This window comes from Notechis scutatus, chromosome 2, assembly GCF_049901735.1.
Source record: "Notechis scutatus isolate UNSWTSFEM ecotype Mainland chromosome 2, rNotScu1.2, whole genome shotgun sequence".
In the NCBI taxonomy this organism is placed as follows: domain Eukaryota; kingdom Metazoa; phylum Chordata; class Lepidosauria; order Squamata; family Elapidae; genus Notechis; species Notechis scutatus.
This window is the reverse complement of record NC_142010.1, coordinates 116,431,753-116,451,623: the sequence shown is the minus strand read 5'-3', so window position 1 is coordinate 116,451,623 and position 19,871 is coordinate 116,431,753. Positions and strand designations below refer to the sequence as shown.

Genomic DNA, 19,871 nt, shown 5'->3' with positions numbered 1-19,871 from the left:
CCATCTAAAAGATTTTTTGTTTTGTTTAAGTAATTCGTGAGAAATCGATAATCTTTCCTTTGTTCGCGAATTCTCCTCGGCACCTGTTTTAGAACAATCATTTCTCTATCTTTATATTTTATACCTTCATCTCTCGTAATCTCTATAAATTATATCCTTCACTCGCCTCCTTGCAAATCTAATATGCACTTTTCTGGGGAGTCTATGCTGTCTCACGTAGCTCGTGGTACACTCTGTATACGTTGTCCAGCTCATTCACCATCTCATCCCTATCTCTGTTCAGAAGCTCCGCCAACATCTCCGCCATCACCAACGGTAAGTTCTCTCCCCTCTCTCCTCCACGTTCTGGAATCTAAGATAATAGGAGGCCTTGTCCATCTCAAGATGAGTCAGGGTCTCATTCTGCTCCTTAATTGTTTGTTCCATGCCTTCCAACTTCTTTTCCGCTTGATTAGCTTGTTTTTCAATCGCTTAATCTTCTCTTCGCTTATTTTAATCAATTCTTGGATGTGGCCTATCTTTCCATCCAAATTTGTGACTTTACTTCTCATTTCCTAACTCATTTTTTAATTCTTCTTTCATCTTTCTACTTTGCTTTCCGTATGGTTTTTGGACATCGGTTCCTGCAATGTCAACATCATGCTTTGGATAGTTAATAATTGTGGTTTTGAACAGATTGTGTTCTGGTTTGGGCTGTGGATTTTTCTGGCGCCAACATCCCTTCAATCTTTTTGGGTCGATGTTGCTGTGGGGGTGGATGGTGTTACTGCTGGTGCTGGTTTTCTTCCTACTTTAGTAATTGTGGTAGATGTGCTGGTCATATCTTTAATAATTCTTTGTTGTTTCTCCACTAGCCTAGCTATATTCTCCCAAATCGTATTGCCTACTACCATCAACTTTATCTGTATTTTACAATTCGATTTTCTCAATTCTCTAAGCTTTTATATTACTGTTTATCTGCTTGGTCTAATTTCTTAACACCGTTAGGCGAGGAGATTCTTATCAGTTACTTAACTATAGTTTCAAACTTTCCAGCCCACTTTACTTGTTATTACTCTAATTGTTCACCTCACGTTCTATTAGTATTGTATCTAGTCTTAATGAATTCAATAAATCATCAATTCTTAAATCATCTAACAGGTCAAAAAAATCATTCAACTATGTTTAAGTATATAACAATGTTATAACCCCAATTACTTCTTTAAATTAATTACTATATTTCAGTTAATATTACCTTAAATATATAATAAGAATTTAAATTTCTAATTAATATTTTATATATATTATGGAAATGTGGAATGTGGAAAGCACACTGACGAAATCTAAAATCGAGAAATGAAAGAATAGACCTATATGTAATTTATTTGCTCTTTCAGATGTTATGTCCAGTGGACAGGACATAAACCAGCTTATTATTTTGTACTGTGAAAACTGAAGAAAGCTTCTTTCCACTTTTCCACAGACTGAAAGGGAGAACATAACAGTTTTAAAAACTTCATTAATTATCCACATGAAATTTATTCAACTGTCACAGGTTTGTTAGCTGCACTCTAGGATTCCTTTCTTGAATATTCAGTCAATTCCTTTATCTGTGAATAGTTTCCATTGGCAAGTCAACAATATTTATGTACACTGCTCAAAAAAATAAAGGGAACACAAAAATAAGACATCCTAGATCAGAATGAATGAAATATTCTTATTAAATACTTTGTTCATTACATAGTTGAATGTGCTGACAACAAAATCACACAAAAATTATCAATGGAAATCAAATTTAGCAACCCATGGAGGTCTGGATTTGGAGTTACACTCAAAATTAAAGTGGAAAAAAACACTACAGGCTGATCCAACTTTGATGTAATGTCCTTAAAACAAGTCAAAATGAGACTCAGAAGTATGTGTAGCCTCCACGTGCCTGTATGACCTCCCTACAATGCCTGGGCATGCTCCTGATGAGATGGTGGATGGTCTCCTGAGGGATCTCCTCCCACACCTGGACTAAAGCATCCCCCAACTCCTGGACAGTCTGGTGCAATGTGGAGTTGGTGGATGGAGTGAGACATGATGTCCCAGATGTGCTCAATTGGATTCAGGTCTGGAGAACGGGCGGGCCAGCCCATAGCATCAATGCCTTCATCTTGCAGGAACTGCTGACACACTCCAGCCACATGAGGTCTAGCATTGTCGTGCATTAGGAGGAACCCAGGGCAAACTGCACCAGCATATGGTCTCACAAGGGGTCTGAGGATCTCATCTCTGTACCTAATGGCAGTCAGGCTACCTCTGGCGAGCACATGGAGGGCTGTGCGGCCTCCTAAAGAAATGCCACCCCACACCATTACTGACCCACTGCCAAACCGGTCATGCTGGAGGATGTTGCAGGCAGCAGAACGTTCTCCACAGCATCTCCAGACCCTGTCACATCTGTCACATGTGCTCAGTGTGAACCTGCTTTCATCTGTGAAGAGCACAGGGCGCCAGTGGCAAATTTGCCAATCTTGGTGTTCTCTGGCAAATGCCAAACGTCCTGCACGGTGTTGGGCTGTAAGCACAACCCCCACCTGTGGACATCGGGCCCTCATGCCACCCTCATGGAGTCTGTTTCTGATCGTTTGAGCAGCCACATGCACATTTGTGGCCCGCTGGAGGTCATTTTGCAGGGCTCTGGCAGGGCTCCTCCTGCCCCTCCTTGCACAAAGGCAGAGGTAGCGGTCCTGATGCTGGGTTGTTGCCCTCCTACGGCCGCCTCCACGTCTCCTGATGTACTGGCCTGTCTCCTGGTGGCGCCTCCATGCTCTGGACACTATGCTGACAGACACAGTAAACCTTCTTGCCACAGCTCGCATTGATGTGCCATCCTGGATGAGCTGCACTACCTGAGCCACTTGTGTGGGTTATAGACTCCGTCTCACTAGAGTGAAGGCACTAGACCACTAGAGTGAAAGCACCTCCAGCATTCAAAAGTGACCAAACCATCAGCCAGAAAGCATAGGAATTGAGAAGTGGTCTGTGGTCACCACCTGCAGAACCACTCCTTTATTGGGGATGTCTTGCTAACTGCCTATGCTTTCCACCTGTTGTCTATTCCGCTTGCACAACAGCATGTGAAATGGATTGTCAATCAGTGTTGCTACCTAAGTGGACAGTTTGATTTCACAGAAGTGTGATTGACTTGGAGTTACATTGTGTTGTTTAAGTGTTCCCTTTATTTTTTGAGCAGTGTATGTTAATAGTATCATTTAAAAAATATCCTTTCAGTATATAATTAATGTGACAGTTAATGAGGTCATTTGTATCTACAATACTAAAATTCCTTTTTTTCATTCTCAAGGATCAGATCCAAGAAAAGGTTTTTTAAATGTTACTTCATCAAACAATAGTCTTCAAAATTGATCGGAATTCTCTTTTTGGTACCCTGAAATAGTTCAGTCTAAAGGTAGATGTGGAGATACTGTTATTCAGTGACATTAAGTTATCAATTTTACTCTTTAAAGTGTATCACTCATGATAAAGTAAGGAGAAATGTATCCTGATGGAGATGAAAACTTCTGCAAATATTGAGAGATGCCATAATTAAAGAGAAGCTGCTGTTACAATTTAAAGCATACCAGAGAGTAAATAAAGCTACATCAAAAGGGAGAGAGAGAAAAAGCAGAGAAACTGCATATCTATGTAGTGCGGATGGGTTAGTTGCTGTGTTTATTTGTTTTTATTTTGAAAATACCTTTGAACATTTTACTGGGGTTATCAGAAAAGGCCAACTTGCTTCTGTGTACTTGAAATTATTTAAAGTTCTGTCTCCTTGAGAGGCATTTATAGAAAAAAGAATTGAAATGTAAATCTGGTTTGTTAAATAGGGATGCAGTGGTTACTTTAAATGCTTTTTTGATTAAAACAAATTGGAATGCTTCCTTAAAAGGGTTTTAAATCTGGACAGCCTCCTCAAGCCTGCATGAGTGTTGTACTACAACTACCATAATGCCTGGATATAATGGCATTAGATTAGGGGAAGCTGCTTTTGTCATACATTCTAGGCAGCGTGCTATAAAATGTGTATCATTAACTATTGAGAATGTTCCATTCCCCCTGTGCCAATGCCTAACACAAGGAGATGCCAGTTAAACTCAGCAGATATGAAATGGTGGATGGGCTCCTATGAAAATAGATTTTTATAAATAAACTAGCTCGATACCTGTGCTTTGCTATGAAACTATGTGGTTGGGCTTAGTGTTGGGGGAAGAAAATAAGGGGGTAAATTCTGCCTCTGCCTACCAACATTCATCGGTATTCATCTGGGTAGCATTCTGTCAGTGTGTTTGGAAAGTGAAAGAGTATTTACTGTGTGAGCAAGAAGAAGACAGCAAGGAGCCTGGGCGTGGGTTAGCTCAACTGTTCTGTACTAAATCTGCTTGGTGCTGTGAAACTAAAACTGAAACTCCTCTTCTCTGCTTGTGTTTTGCATTTGGAACAGATTTCTTTTCAGGTGGGGAGGGGGCAGAGGTGGTATTCAGCAGGTTCTGACCAGTTCTGGAGAACTGGTAGCGGAAATTTTGAGTATTTCAGAGAACCGGCAAATACCACCTCTGACTGGAGATTTGACAGTAACCTTCCCCTGCCACGCCCACCAAGCCACGCCCACAGAACCGATAGTAAAAATTTTTGAATCCCACCACTGGGAGGAGGGTAGAACTCCTTAGCATCAGAGCATGTTAATAATATACGAAATACTATTGCTGTGATGGTCATTTCGAAAAATCCTTTCTTAGTGAGCACCTAGAAGCCAAGAGGAACATATGTGCCAAATTTCAGGTTTGTAGGCTTTATGGTTCTGGAGATTTTGTGATGATGCGTGAGTGGTATTTCGCTTTTATATATATAGAAAGGTAGTGCCAGGAATGGGGTTTGAAATGATTTTTAGTTGTTGCTGCTCCAAGTCTACTACAAAGAACTGCTGAAATCTACCCCAACCAAAATTTTCATGGTATTAAAAAAAGAGCCCCACCTACAAACATCTGGGCTGGTAGAAGGTTACAAAGGCATAGCAGATAGCTCCCTGTTTTGTTTTTAAATTGCATTGAAGATGGTGCCTGCAGAGGAGAAGAGATAGAGGCTCTATGTCTAGAATCTTAACTAGGCTGAGGACTAGCTTGTTGTCTACTATAAGAGGAATAAGGTTTTTAAAGTACAGTAGGATATAATTGGAGGTGAGACTTGCACACATAAAGCAATGGATAATAGGATCAATCAAGACTAATCTGTAACTGATTGGCTGTGCCCCTGAATACAAGCATAACCTTATATCTCTTTGGGAGGAAGCAGAAAAAAGAGTTATCTCCTTGATTTCCGAATCTCCCACTGTCATTTTGAAATGGTGTGCTAAAACAGTATGGGGTGGGGATGATATCACTGACTGCTATGTAACTACAGAAACATGTCTGTGTGCTTATATACACACCCCCAGCTAACCTTGGCTGATCTCAAAAAACAAAATACAGTAGAACTTGATTTGTACTTCAACAAAAGACTTAATTTGGGAGTTGTAAACTAAACTAGGAAGATGAAGCAACATTATGGAAGAAGGAAATGGCAAGACACTTCTGAATTGTACTGAGAAGCTACATTCAGGAGTCCTCAGGAGATTCAACATAAAGGAGATTTTACATTTATTACTACTTTAACAAGATACATTCTGCCTGTCCTGTACAAATACTGTACAAAGGCAGATAGATCAACTCCACAAAGCATCCACACAAAGTCTTTTTTATTGGTTTATCAGGCATCCTGTCAACTCACATTTATGATGAGGTTCTTCTTAATGTCCAGTCCTTTGTATATCTGAATTGTGGTGTAGGAAGATAATTAAGTCTCAACTCCATGATGATTGAAGCAGCCGCATGGTATGGTGGCTTCAGGCAAGAGTGAAGAAACCTCCCCCAACCCACCAAGGGTCAATTCAGTGACCAATCAGGGTTATAGATGTGGCCACATGACATGGATTATATTTCCCAGGATACCTTAACTACATTTACTATGATGCATTCCCTTAAGGGAACAGCTACAAGTCCTAACTAACTATCCCAATTCCCATTAACTCTAAACTGTCTGGACAGCACAAGATATGGAAAAATAACATATTAATACACTAAAATTGTAGGTATAGTAGTTGGTGCCTAAATTGTTCAAGAAATGGCCACTGAAAATTAGTGCCCAACACACTAAAGACTCATGTTTTATAAAATAAAACTAATATAAGAGCTGGATAAAAATGAATTTCATTAAAATTATTAATTATTAATACTATTAGAAAAAGTTCCTAAACCTACAGTTAATGTTAATTTTCACTTGAAATTTTGTATTAAGATATATATGGCTAATTTACACGTAATTTGGAATAATGAGCTAGAATATTTTTTCTTAATGGATCTGTGGGGGGTTTAGGGTTTAAAGAATGTTGTATTAGTATTGCATGATGTTGATAATTCAACAACAGGGTTATTTTTAGTATATTGAATACCACAGAAAAATAGCAATCGACTTATTTACTGCTTCACAGTGCTTTACAGCCCTCTCTAAGTGGTTTATGGAGTCAGCCTATTATCTCCAACAATCTGGGTCCTCATTTTACCAACCTCGGAAAGATGGAAGGCTGAGTCAATCTTGAGCCAGTCAGAATTGAACTCCTGGTATGAGCAATGAGTTAGCCCTGCAGTACTGCATTCTAACCACTGCGCCACCACGGCTCATGTTTAGCAAAATGTTTAGCCAGGACTGGGTTTCATCAGTGGAATACAGGTAGTCCTTGACTTATGACCATAGTCAGATCATATTCCATAGTCAAATTGCACTCACTAAGCGATGTGGTCATTAAGTGCATCATCATGTGACTAGTACTAATTTTACAACCATTTTTACCATGATCATTAAGCATTTTTACCATGATCATTAAGCAAATCCAGTTTCCTCACTGACTTTGCTTATTTGAAGCTGGCTGGGCAGGTTGCAAATCTCAATCATGTGACTGCAAGATGCTGCAGGCAAATATGCAGATTGGAATCACATGACCCAGAGGTTGTATTCAGCAGGTTCTGACCAGTTCTGGAGAACTGGTAGCGGAAATTTTGAGTAGTTCAAAGAACCGGAAAATACCACCTCTGACTGGCCCCACCCCCATCTATTCTCTGCCTCCCAAATTCCAGCTGATTGACTGGATCTTCTTTTGTTGCCCTGCACAGGAGAACGGAGCTGGAAAGCAGGGTGGGGTGGGAAGGGAATGGGGATTTTGTAGTAACCTTCCCCTGCCAAGCCCACAAAGCCACGCCCACAAAGCCATGCCCACAGAACCGTAGTAAATATTTTTGAATTCCACCACTGACATGACTGTAGAGGTGGTGTGACGGTCATAATTTCAAGGATGGGTCTCAGTTACTTTTTTCAGTGCTGTTGTACCTTTGAACCATTGTTAAACGGACAGTCATAAGTCAAGGTCTACCATAATGCAAGTCCAGCACCGCTCAAATGTTTGGGGCCTACTCCCAGTCACATTGTCTTAGTTTACTATTCATCAGGTTGTAAAAGGAGTGATTGGAAAAGAAATAAGTGTCAAAGGTGGGAATGCGATGTTGAATTGCATTCCCAGCATTTGGAATCTACTGAAGTGCAAAGAATTATCGCATGTAGGCAGCAGCTAAGAAGATTGTTTATTGATGTCATGAAAAATCTGATCAATACAATTCCATCTGGTCAGAGTTTAATTGTTGTTTAAAATGCAAGTCCCATCGTATATTTAATTTTTTCTAATATTTGTAAGCAGGTTTAAAAATTATTTGAAATTTATTTCCTTTTTTGTTGTTTCTTAATCTGCATTTCAATTTTTATTATTGCACTTGGTTATTGTCTTTTTCTTTCTTCTCCATTTATAAAGTTTATAAAGATACGAAAACACACTATTCCTTTCTATCAGGTCCATTTGCTTGCCTGAGACCAAAATACTTACTGTACAGTAGCTTTCTCCAATTTGCTGCCCCCTTGAAGAATTGGTCAAATCCTAGAATTGCCATCCAGCTGGGTATTCCAGAAGGGTTTTCAGGAGGAAGACTTTATATGGTCACTATGAGATGGAGGTCTATAGTAGTATATAGTGAAGGAGCTGAATAGGTCTATTTTGATTGGCTTTGGGTCCCCATACATTAAAAAAAAAATAGTCTACCAGGAATAAGTGCAGGTGAAGGAGGGGAAGAAGTAGCAAATCAACCACAATTCTGGGCTTTCTCTGTCTGCCTTGCTGGTCTGGTAGATAGCTCACAGACTAGAGAAGCTGCCTTTTTTATTTACAGAAAGGCACAGAATATCTCCCAGGAGTGGGAGTGGAGTACAACTTGCATATTAAACTGGCAAGTGCAATTAACTACTGAAATAGACATTTTTATCACACTTTTATTGAATCCTTAATGAACAAATAAAGAAGCAGAGAAAAGAACGAACAAACTAGCTTGAACTAAAAACAAAGCCCACCATAAAATCCCAGGTTTCACAACCCATCCTGATGGATAAATAAAAGAGCTGTGCAACAAGCTGTCAAGAAAGAGAGCTATGAAGTATCTCGTGAACAGGAGAGAGCTGAGCAAAGAAATCTATGGAGCCCTTTGTTTCAAAATAATTCTCTTAAGGACTTCGCAAAGTGTGCGTAAAGAGGCACACGTGGTGCTAGAAACCAAGTGGGAAAACAGAGCTAAACTCTGAAAGCAAAGGCTATTATGAATAATAACAGTAATAATAATTTTGTATTACAGTTGTGCCTGGAGCGCTCCCAACAGTTTTACACTGTAACTTATATTGTAATTTACACTGTATACTTAGATCAGAGTAAGGCTTTTAAGTGCATTTTTTGAAAATGCCATCTGCAGCGTTTTGAATACTTAAGATGTTTGGAATAAGAAGTGAATGTAAATTTTTTTGGGTGTATGAGAATGAGAGAGAGGGAGGGAGGGAGGGAGGGAGGGAGGGAGGGAGAGAGAGAGAGAGAGAGAGAGAGAGAGAGAGAGAGAGAGAGAGAGAGAGAGAGAGAGAGATGGAAAAAATATGATGGATAATTCATGAAAATGTAACCTATTGATTAAATCCCGTAAATAGATATAGATTTGATTTCATGGAAACAAGGCAAAAGGGAAGTGGAGGCATTCTGAACCTTTTGTAGTTTTGCAATTGCAGCCATTTAAAAAGGAATATGATTTCTTTATAGTTCCTCCAGACTTATGTAATGGTAAATTGAATGGCAAACATTTAGTCTTGGCAGTACTTTTTGTCAAAACAGGACCTGAACAGTCCCTTCCATATGACATACGATCTTTTCCTTGGAAGAGGTGTTGCAAGACTTCTGAAAATTGCATGACAAGGTTAGCTAAACCCAGCAATCAAAATTTTATATAGGAATCAGATTGGAACCTTATTAAAGTGTACAAAACCTTGAAAGAGGATATTTTTTCCCCAAGTTGCATCTCTTGTGGTCTTGAATTATAAAGAAAGGCTTTATGTAATATACCAAGTATATATCATTATAAAGATACATAATTCAGCATTCTAGATGTCTTAGACTAACACTTTCATCATACCTAGCCAGCATGGCCAGGGTATGATGGAGGTGTAGTCCAAGATAACAATTAAGAGGGTACCAAGGATATTTGGATTAATTGCATCTTTAAAGATCAGCATTGATAATTCAATGTGTGTGTGTTTAATTAGCCCCTCTCTAAAGAGGTAGTAGAACACAGATAATAGATAATAGGAACACATCTATTACTATATTTAATAGAAAACATAATTCTTCTATTTGATTGTAAAGCCACATGCCCACTTTGCCAACCTCTCTTGTTGGATTCATTAATAGGCAAATATTTAGACATCCCTTTTATAGTGAACCTTTGTATATAAACTTTAAATATGCAGGCTGTGTGTAGGCTGTGTTTATTGCATCTAAAGCATTAGCAACAATTCTATAAATTTCCATACTTCCATGTAATTTCAGTAACTTGGTCCATGCAAATTTGAGAGATCACCATCATTATAGCTATGAAATTTTTTTATTATTATTAATTTGATTTACACCTCTTTCTCTAGCAAGAGGCAGGTACAATATAATGTTGTCCTTGGGAACTTGTTTGGAGTTGCATCTAAAGGTCCTACATGTTGCACTATAGGTAGAGAAAGGGGCCAATTTCATCCATAGCAAAAGAAGCACCCCAAAATGTTGGAATCAGAGCACAATAAAAATAAGTTGAATATTTCTGATTTTCCTTGCTTTTGATTTCATATTGAGAGTAACAATAAATCTATTATAACACTCAGAGATCAGAAACATTTTTTGCACTCTTCATCTCAGGGGGTTTAAGCATTTAGCACCATCTGCCTAATCTTTGGCTCAGATTAAATCTAGCCATGTGGCTGGAGCTCAGTCTATCTCCTCATTCCTAATGAATCAAGCACACACCGTCTTATTAAAATGTTTATAGAGAAATGAGATGGAATATTCTCTTGGTTTTTTGTTTATGGATTGGTGTTTGTTTTTTGTTAAAAAAAAAAGTTTAAAAGCTTGGTATTACAAGCATATATTGACATTTTATTTTGGTTTATAGTGAGTTAAATAATTTGTTATTTATCCAAATTTTATATCCTGGCAATAAAAGAACTCTTTAAGCACAGTTGACTTATGGATGGGCTCTAATGACATTGTAATCCAAATTACGACATATGGCTTAGCTTGTCATGCAGTCAGATCAAATCTTGAAATAGGGAAAATGAGCAGTTGAAACAAAAATGTCAGATAAATACATCTATCAGCCATAATCCACCCTTTGCACTAAGTGAGGACTGGGCTGGATGACTTCTAAGATGCCTTCCAATATAATGGGCTTCATCTTATGCTAAAGAGAATAAAAATTTAACTGGACAGAATAAAAAGTTTTATAATTTAAAAGGCAATGTCTGCAAAGATTTTTTGTTCTTCTAATGACCAAGTCAGTCTCTCACCTTTAATCAGATCTTAAGAAGCAGAGAGACTAATATGAAAGTTGAATTATCTGTCAATTACAAGTTCTAAGTTATATAAAAGTTGTGTCTGTAATATCTTGTCAGAGAGTTACAGGCATGGTATCAACCACAAACCAATTTGAAGCCACATGAAAAGTGTGTTTGTGACATTACACACACGCCATGATTACAAACTTGCATCCCAAGTTGCATCCCAAGTTGCAGCATTTCACATCTGGTATTGCCATTGTGCTACATTATCGGCATGACGCTTAAATACAATACATTAGAGAATAAAGTCAAATATAGTGGAACTACTTCCTACTGTTTGTAAAATGTAGTTCTGTTAACACAATCTACATTTTATTTTGTCTTTTCGTACCCCTTCTACTCTGCTTCCCCTTCTAACTCAACTTCCAGTTAACTAGTCTAACTCCCAAGCATAGTATCTCCTTTTCTACAGCTGCATATTTGGTTTAAGTTTGCTAAGTGCATAATTTTGTGTTTTTCTCTGTCAAATTTCATTCTGTGGCTTCCAGTCCATTTCTCTAATATACAAGATTATTTTGAGTTTTATTTCTGTTTTCTAGAGCAGTGGTCCCCAACCTTTGAGATTTGGCGGCCCGGCAGGGGGGGGGGAGAGAGGAGAACTGGGCTGCGTGAGTGGTGAGCTGGTGCTCACATCTGCGAGTGCCCACTGGCCCGCCATTTCTGCAAATAGTTTTGTGCGCCTGGGTGCTCCAGCCCGCCACTCACACGACCCAGTTCCAAATAGGTCACACCCCGCTAGTGGGTTGCAACCCAGGGGCTGGGGACCCCTGTTCTAGAGTACTAGCCATTTTACCTAAGTCTGTGTTATCTGCAGATTTCTTGGTCACTCCCTCCTCTCTTTCATCCATATCATTGGTAGAATACTGAACTGTATAAGGCATGGGCCAAACCTTTGTGATAACCCACTCAATACTTACTCCAGTTAATGAGAATATGTTGATAAGAATTATTTGAGCTATATGTCTTGATAACTAACATGTCATTGAGGTCTCATGTAACTAATTGTGGTAAAAAAAGGTATACAGGTAGTACTTGACTTACAACCACAGTTGGAACAAGAATTTTGATTACTAAGCAATGTTGATATTGAGTTGTCAGGCAACCAGATCTTATTTTACAACTATTTTTGCTGTGATCATTAAGTGAATCACTGTGCTTGTTAAGCAAATTATATAGTTGCTAAATGAATCACATGGTCATTAAGTGAATCCAGCTTCCCCAATTGGTTGTCAAAGGTCAGCTGAGGAAATTGCAAATTGGGATCATGTGACCTAAGACACCACACCCATCATAAATGTGAGACAGTTGCCAAGTGTCCAAATTGCAATCACATCACTGTGCCAGTGGTACAATGGTTGTAACTTTGAGGATGGGTCATAAGTCACTTTTTTGGGGTCCATTGTAACTTCAAGTAGTTGTTAAATGAATGGTTGTACATCGAGGACTACCTGTATTATTAATAGTATCCTATAAATAGTATCCCAAAACCTACTGAGGAGATTACTCAAGCCAAAATAGAAAGAAGGAGAAAGATAGTAATTTATTGTGCTGTTTTCAATGCGTTTACCAATCAATTGCTTTATGATCTTCTGCAGAACCTTCCCAGTGTCAGGCTGATTGGTCTGTAGTTCCTTGGAGTCTTCTTTTTTCAAAATGTTTGAAACCAACATTTGTCTTCCTCCAGTCATTTGGCACTTCGCGCATTTTCCAGGATCTTTAAAGGTAAAACACAAAGTCCATTAGCAAGTTCCTTCTGTAATCTTTGATGCAGTTGGTTCTAGAAATTTAATTACTGAACATAAATAGGTATTTCCTGACCACGTGTCTATCAATCTCAAATTTCAATCTTGTCTATTCATTCTGCTCTGCATAATTGCATGATAGACTGCATATCCTATCATAGAACAACTGAATGTTTGGGTTAGAAAGTATCTGTAATTCGTAATCTCCTGTTCAATGCAGGAGTCCCCAAAAGCATCTCTGGCAAGTAGTCAGGACTCCTTTCAAATGTAACCACTCCCAACCTTTTCCTTAAGGTTAAGTTTTACTGTATTGTGATATGGGGAAGACAAAAAGGGGTAGGGGTCAGGTTCATGTAGTATATTCGACAACAGCTGCTTGTTGCTGCACATGAGAAGATAATCAGTTATAATAAAATACAGAAAGAATTGTTAATGTGCAAAGGAGCTGTGGTTAAGCTGATCCAGCCAGTTGTTTTTGCCTGCTGACTAGATTTTAATAATGGAGGATCCCAGAACCGCTGGTCCATGCAGAGCACTTTGGGATTTCCAAGGATCAGGTTGCTCTCCAACTTGGCTAATTGCCGGAGGGTTTTAAGATTTAAGTGGCTGTGAAGTGAATGGTTAACAGCCATTTACATAACTAGGCCAATCAATTGTAAGCAGGGGGGAATAGATTAAAAGCTCCAGGATGACAGGGCAGAATAACACAAGAAGACCTAGCATTACACAGTCATTTACTTTGAGCATCCCAGCTACTTCTGCATTCTCCTCGGATGAGTCTTCCTAATTGGTTAGTAGTAAGAAAAGGATCGTTCTTCTTTTTTGCCTTTTCCTACTTTCAGAAGATTATTTTCCCCCATTGAAAAAAACATCCTTGAAGGAATTTGTCTTCTAATAGATGTTGGGATATAATTAATCTTCTTATCAAAATATTTCATGCCTTTTATGCCATCCCTTCATTTGGGTAATACCCAACAGAATTATTTTTATTCCTCAATTATTTTAATCAGAATGTTTTCTACAGAATCACCTAATTCATTAACTTGGATTTCAGAAGAGGTGTGGATACTTTTAATATACAGTACAATTCCTTCTCTCTTTCTGTTGCTTCTTTTAGACAAGTTACATCCCTCAGTTGCTGCATGGAGGTTAGGGCATCACTTTCACAGGTTTCCATTGGGTCTATTAAAGACCTTTTGAACTAAGAGTTCAAGCTCATCTTGTCCATTTTCCATACTTTGAGCATTAATGTATAGACAATGAAGGCCTTGAATGCCATGAGCCAATATTCCTCTTGATACTTTATTGAGTGGTTTAATAAGCCCCATTAAAGCAACACTGCTGGTTCCTTTCATAATGCACAAATCTTTATCTGAGGTCCTTACCCCAGGATTTTTGTCTCCAATAGCAAGGTTTCAGTATAAATCTCTCCTCATCCAAACTAACCATGCTTTCACAAAACAAGTTCTTGTCAATTCTTAAAAAGTGCAACCCCTTGTGTCAATAGCCTACCATCCTCTTAGTAACTAAATTCCTCCTGATGCAAGGATTTTTATAGCCAATTATGCATCTGTAATATTCTGGCTTCACAGTCCTCTTCCAAGGAGGGGGAGGATAGCACCTGATCCTCAATTCTTGAGACTTCTTCTTAGGTCTTCAAAACCTCCATGTTGAAGCTGTTCTTCACAATAGCACACGGGTGTCAAACTTGCCACGTCTTGTTGCCATCACATGACGTTTCGCAACATTTTTCCCATTCACAGAGCTGGGGTGGGCGTGACCTTCAGATGACTCATCTGGCCCACGGGCCAACCATTTGACCTCCCTGCAGTAGCATTTGTCATACATGAACTAGCCCGGTAATTACCAGTAGAAGTGATAAATCTTGGAAATGGTTCTGCCTCATCCTGATCCTTGCTCCTAGCAGACAGTTCACTTCATGAACCAGTGGGACTGGCTGTTACATGTTTCTGTTCTTCACAGGACAGAATCAACTATTATCAGAATGTTTCTCTTTCTTGTCTTGTGAAGAACCAGCTGTATCTCTCTGCCCTTCTGGCATTAATAATGATGTGTCCAAGAACTACTACTTTTTTTTTCTCTGTAAAGGCCGAAAGCATGTTCTTTCCATTCCAATAACATGAAATATATTGTATATGATGGGATTTCTCTGCCGTCCCCTGTTTTTGTTTGCCATTGTCTTCTACAGGGCTTGCTTCTTTGTTTGATTTTCTTTCTCGCAGAGAATTGCTTCTTTTGTCACCTTGTGTTATATTGCCTCCATTTCCTTTAATCTGATTAATCATATTCTCCTTTTATAAAGAGCTGAAATGTGGCTCGTTGCAGCTCCAGGGCTGATGTCTACGAGCTCACCCTGGCTGCAACCATGTATAGTAAAGAGGATAAGACTCCTATTGTTCTAGCATTGGCCCACAGTACTTTCAGGGGTGAATGTAATCAAAAATAAGGCTGTAGCCCTAGATGCAGAACTCTGTTCCCTGTGTGTTTGGTAAATGGAATTATGAAAAAGGCTGTTAGGGCCAACCATTCATTTATGTAACCAGAGTGATATACTCCAGCTGGCAACAACTTCAGGAACTCAGGCCAAATCATACTGCAGTCCTGCTACCTATGAATCTTTTATCTGGATTGGAAATGAAACTTTAATCCCTAATAAGAGACTTAGCTTGGGACTTTAAAAACACAAACACGGTCGACTGTACAATCATTATTTCCTCAGTGCATCCCCGATGTCAATAAGTACATGGATAACAGCACACTTTCCTATTGTGTATTCCAGCTTTTCTTCCCTTGAACCTTTTGCTTCTTTGGAAATATTGGTCTTGACTCCTCTCAGAAGTCACACGAGATTGGGAAGAATTCCTTCTTACTCATTCCATTCCAAGTCCAAGCTGGAGCTAGAGAGAAAGGCAGGGGGGTTGTTCTTCTGATAAGATGGTCAGACGACTCAGAAGATTACCATGCCTGAGCATACGATGTTACAGCATTTCCTTCTCAAATGTCAGGAAGAAAGTTGAGGCTTGTCAACCAGAGGGAGTGTAGGGCACTTGAGCATGAAGGAAGAGTCCGTGTTTCCCCTGGTGGCCTGGTGAACTGCTTCCTTAATAGCCTGGGCCTTTTAGCACTGGAGATGGTTTGTCACCACTAATTGCTCCAAGCAAGCTTCCTTTAGTATGCAAGCTCACATCTGTGTTGCTCCAGTTCATTGGAAATGTATTTTTGTACCCTTCTGTCATGTATTAGGTTGAGTTTGCTTCAGAGTGGACAAAGACTAATGTATGCCATTTTCATTTCTAAATCTGTGAAATGCAAGTTTTGTGTATAGAAACCAGTAATCCCATTTCTAAAACTGCATCTATGGAAGATTCCCCCCGCTCCCCGCTATCACTTTGCTTCTTTCTAAACTGCTGACACAAATAACCCTGTAAATTAGCAGATGGTGGCACAGGGAAATCTCTTGGCTTCTTTCATTTTTTTCCATTTTTTAAATAGTTTGATTTTTATAATAGGGGTTTTGGGGGAGAGCCAGAAATTCCTCAAATGACAAAATGGAGACAAAGTTAGTATGAGAGAGGAGAGGTAGGGAATGATTGAAAGCATCCGTAACTGGCTAACATCTGATGGCATGTCAGGATTTCTAAAGAATTTAGAAGTGTGGGGCTGAAAGCACTCTCAGTTCACTGATCAATGTAGAAAACTCGGGGCTGGAATGTGCCTTAATATATATGGCTATCCCACTTCAGCTTGAAGACCTTCCAGCACGGTAATTGGCAGTCTAAAATCAGTCAAGATCCAATATTTGAGTGGTAACATTCAGTTCAAATGGAAGATTCTAGATAGAAAGGCAGTATGGTTCAATGCAGGTTATTTGGTCTTCAGCTAAAGATTTAAGCCCCTAGTCTGTCACAAAGAAGCTTGAAAATGCTTGCACTGTTTTGATCGTGGTGGAGAACAACATGAAAATAGCAGACTTGACATACCCCTTTATAAGACATTAACATTACAGTGTTTTTGAGCTGAGTAGCATCAAAAATTTCACCACAATATTTTTTTTCAAACATTTCCCCCTGCGATACTCTTTTTAAAGGCAGAGATAACCAGGACGAGAACTGCACAGCGGCTTCAAAACTCCCCAGCAAAGTGTATATAAGAATTTATGCTGAAATCATACTTCAGCTTCCAAGCAAAAACTTTCCAAAATGTTTAGGATAATAAGCATGCTACATCAGACTCATTCATGTTAAAAAAAAAACCACACAGTTAAGTTTTTCAGGACAAGATAAAACAAAAGCAAGTATTTGGGGGGGGGGATTTATTTATTTGTTTGTTTGTTTATCAAACATGTATGAGATAACAAGTATAAGTATGAACATAAACAAGAACAAAGGGAATAAATACAAATAAATGGGGACAGTAAGACAGGGACGGTAGGCATGCTGGTGCGCTTATGCATGTTATAAATTGTTCCGGACAAGCATGGGAAGAATAAAAAACTAAAAGGGGAGTTGAAAAAGTTGAAGAACTTGAGACAAACTGGATCTAAGGGCTAATAGTTCTGGTCAGGCAAATGGAGAATTAGGTCAGGATAAAATGATATTGAAGTGAGAAAAAAGATTCACAAAGAAAGAGAGGGAAAGATAAAAAGGAGCAGCGGAATGAAAACCTCCCTCCCAGTGAACCTGTCTAAACAAATTTTAACAGAAGAGTGATGCATAGATAGCAGTACATTGTCAAAAATCCTTGAGTTTACACGGATGACAAAAACCAACCCACTACCTACTCATATTGGTATCATGTCAAAATCACCACATCCAAATCCGCCAGCTTCGACCATATATGAAAGTAAATTAATTTGCAACAGAATTTGTTTCCAAAACCAGAAAGCCTACTAAATTTCTCAGTCATCTTCACATCTCTTTGACATTATTTGAGGGCACCTCAGAGATTAAAACTTATTTGAGGGCACCTCAAAGAATTTTTAAAAATGATTCAAACAGTCTGATTGAAAGGGTGATTTGATCAAATCCTTGGAGTCAAATTACCCGTGTGAAGTATCACGCACAGCTCTTTTTCTCAACAAGATTCCCCCTCCCCTAATGTAAGCCTACTATATGAAGCACTTCTGGTATTTGAAAAGTACTATTTCATCCTCCTCCCTTAATTGGTTTCCTCAGATTGTCCAGATTCCTCAGTCTCTCCTTATAATGCTTGTTTTCTTATAGTCTCAAAATGAGGATTTTTAGGGTCCTCAAAATCTAGCCTGTACCAATTTGTATTCACCTTTTTTGTGTGAGGTACTCAGAATTGGACATAATGAGTTTGAGGGAGAACATAATTTTACACTGGGCTTGCTGGTAATGGTGTGCTTGGATTCAACTTGTAACATAAATAATCAGTTCTCTTTAATCTGAAGGTTTTGGTTTGGAAGAGTAAAGGCAATATTTATTAGCAAAGCCTGAAATAGCATTGCTTGGTTAGCACTAGAGACTAACTCAAAAGTATTTCATACAGTTACTAGATTTGCCCTTTCTACCCTTTACAATTTAAAGATTCCATTAGCCCAGTGATTCTGAAAACTGAAATGAAATACACACAAACACAGAGAGAGAGAGAGAGAGAGAGAGAGAGGGAGGGAGGGAGGGAGAGAGAAGAGAGCGAGATCCCTGCAGTGTGTTTTCTTTAGAACTACTTACTAGGTTATTTTTTCTGATTTTTAAACAGTATTTTGCAGGTCCTGCCAATATGGGAGGACAGTTCATAATCTGTCAAAAAAAGCTTGGGTTCCAACCTTTCTCCTCTTTGTCTTAGCTAATCATTCAATTTTTTTTTTTCACACTGAAAATATAATTTTGCTTTGAACATCAGTGTTTGACTGATACATAACTTAAATCTTCTCTGCATTCCGAATGCTATTTGATGTAATAAAATACATTTCTTTGCTTGACTTTTGGTTTTTATTAGGATAGGAGAAAGAAGGAATATTCAGTTCCACGGAAACAGCTTGGATTTATTTCAGTTTTAGACACCCCCATTTCTTTCTCTTTCTCCTGTTTAACTCCTTCAGTCTTATGTAGATAATTATAGTTAACTCTTACCATATTAAGTAGCTAGCATTCGATAACATAAGATAATTACGCTACTAAATGTAGACAGGGGAGTGGCATAATGGTATATAATTATTCCTAATTCAACATTTCAAGCATGTTTCATTGCTAGCGCTGTACTGGTTCTGGTATACATGTGCATGAAATTGGGCAAGTCTATCCTAGATGTCATTTTATTTCATAGATACAGTAGCTAGAGATAAGCTGATTTGCAGGTGGAAAAGAAAGCCAATTAAGTTGTTTCTAGCTTTCTCTGATCTATGTGTTGGTGTGTATCAATGCATTGTAGGGAGTATGAATGTACTGTAGTGAGCGGGGAAGCAGTGGCTGGGTATACTTGTGGCACTGAGAGATAGAATAGAACAGAACGGAACGGAACAGAACAGAACAGAACAGAATAGAATAGAATAGAACAGAACAGAACGGAACAGAATAGAATAGAATTCTTTATTGGCCAAGTGTGATTGGACACACAAGGAATTTGTCTTGGTGCAAATGCTCTCAGTATACATAAAAGAAAAGATACATTCGTCAAGAGTCAAGAATCATCAGGTACAACACTTAATGATAGTTATAGGGTACAATAAGCAATCAAATCATATTAGGAAACAGTCACTATAAATCGTAAGGATACAAGCGACAAAGTTAGTCATACAATCACAAGTGGGAGGGGATGGGTGATAAGGATTGATGAGAAGATTAACACTGAGAGTTAGTATAGGTAGTCTTCAACTTACGACCACAACTGAGCCCCAAATTTATGTTGCTAAGTGAGAAATGTGTTAAGTGAGTTTTGTCCCATTTTACGACTTTTCTTGCCACATTTGTTAAGTTGAATCACTGCAGTTGTCAAGTCAGTAACACGGTTGTTAAGTGAATCTGGCTTCCCCAATGACTTTGGCTTGTCAGAAGGTTGCAAAAAGTGTTCATG

The 19,871-nt window shown here is 38.7% G+C and overlaps 1 protein-coding gene across 5 annotated transcripts in view; it reads left to right on the top strand.

Annotated features, from left to right (window-relative positions):
* RBFOX3 (RNA binding fox-1 homolog 3) overlaps nucleotides 1-19,871 on the top strand; it is a 460,997-nt gene that overhangs the window by 258,552 nt on the left and 182,574 nt on the right. For 2 of the 5 annotated variants that reach the window (XM_087955946.1, XM_087955947.1), the window contains one exon: nucleotides 12,669-12,795. The exons of 2 other annotated variants lie outside the window; for them this stretch is intronic. In XM_087955946.1, coding sequence (XP_087812072.1) covers nucleotides 12,727-12,795 — 69 coding nt within the window. In that variant the 5' untranslated portion in view covers nucleotides 12,669-12,726. Of the gene's footprint in view, nucleotides 1-12,668; nucleotides 12,796-19,871 lie in introns of those variants that run through there. One more of the 5 variants, XM_087955955.1, reaches the window with a different exon arrangement.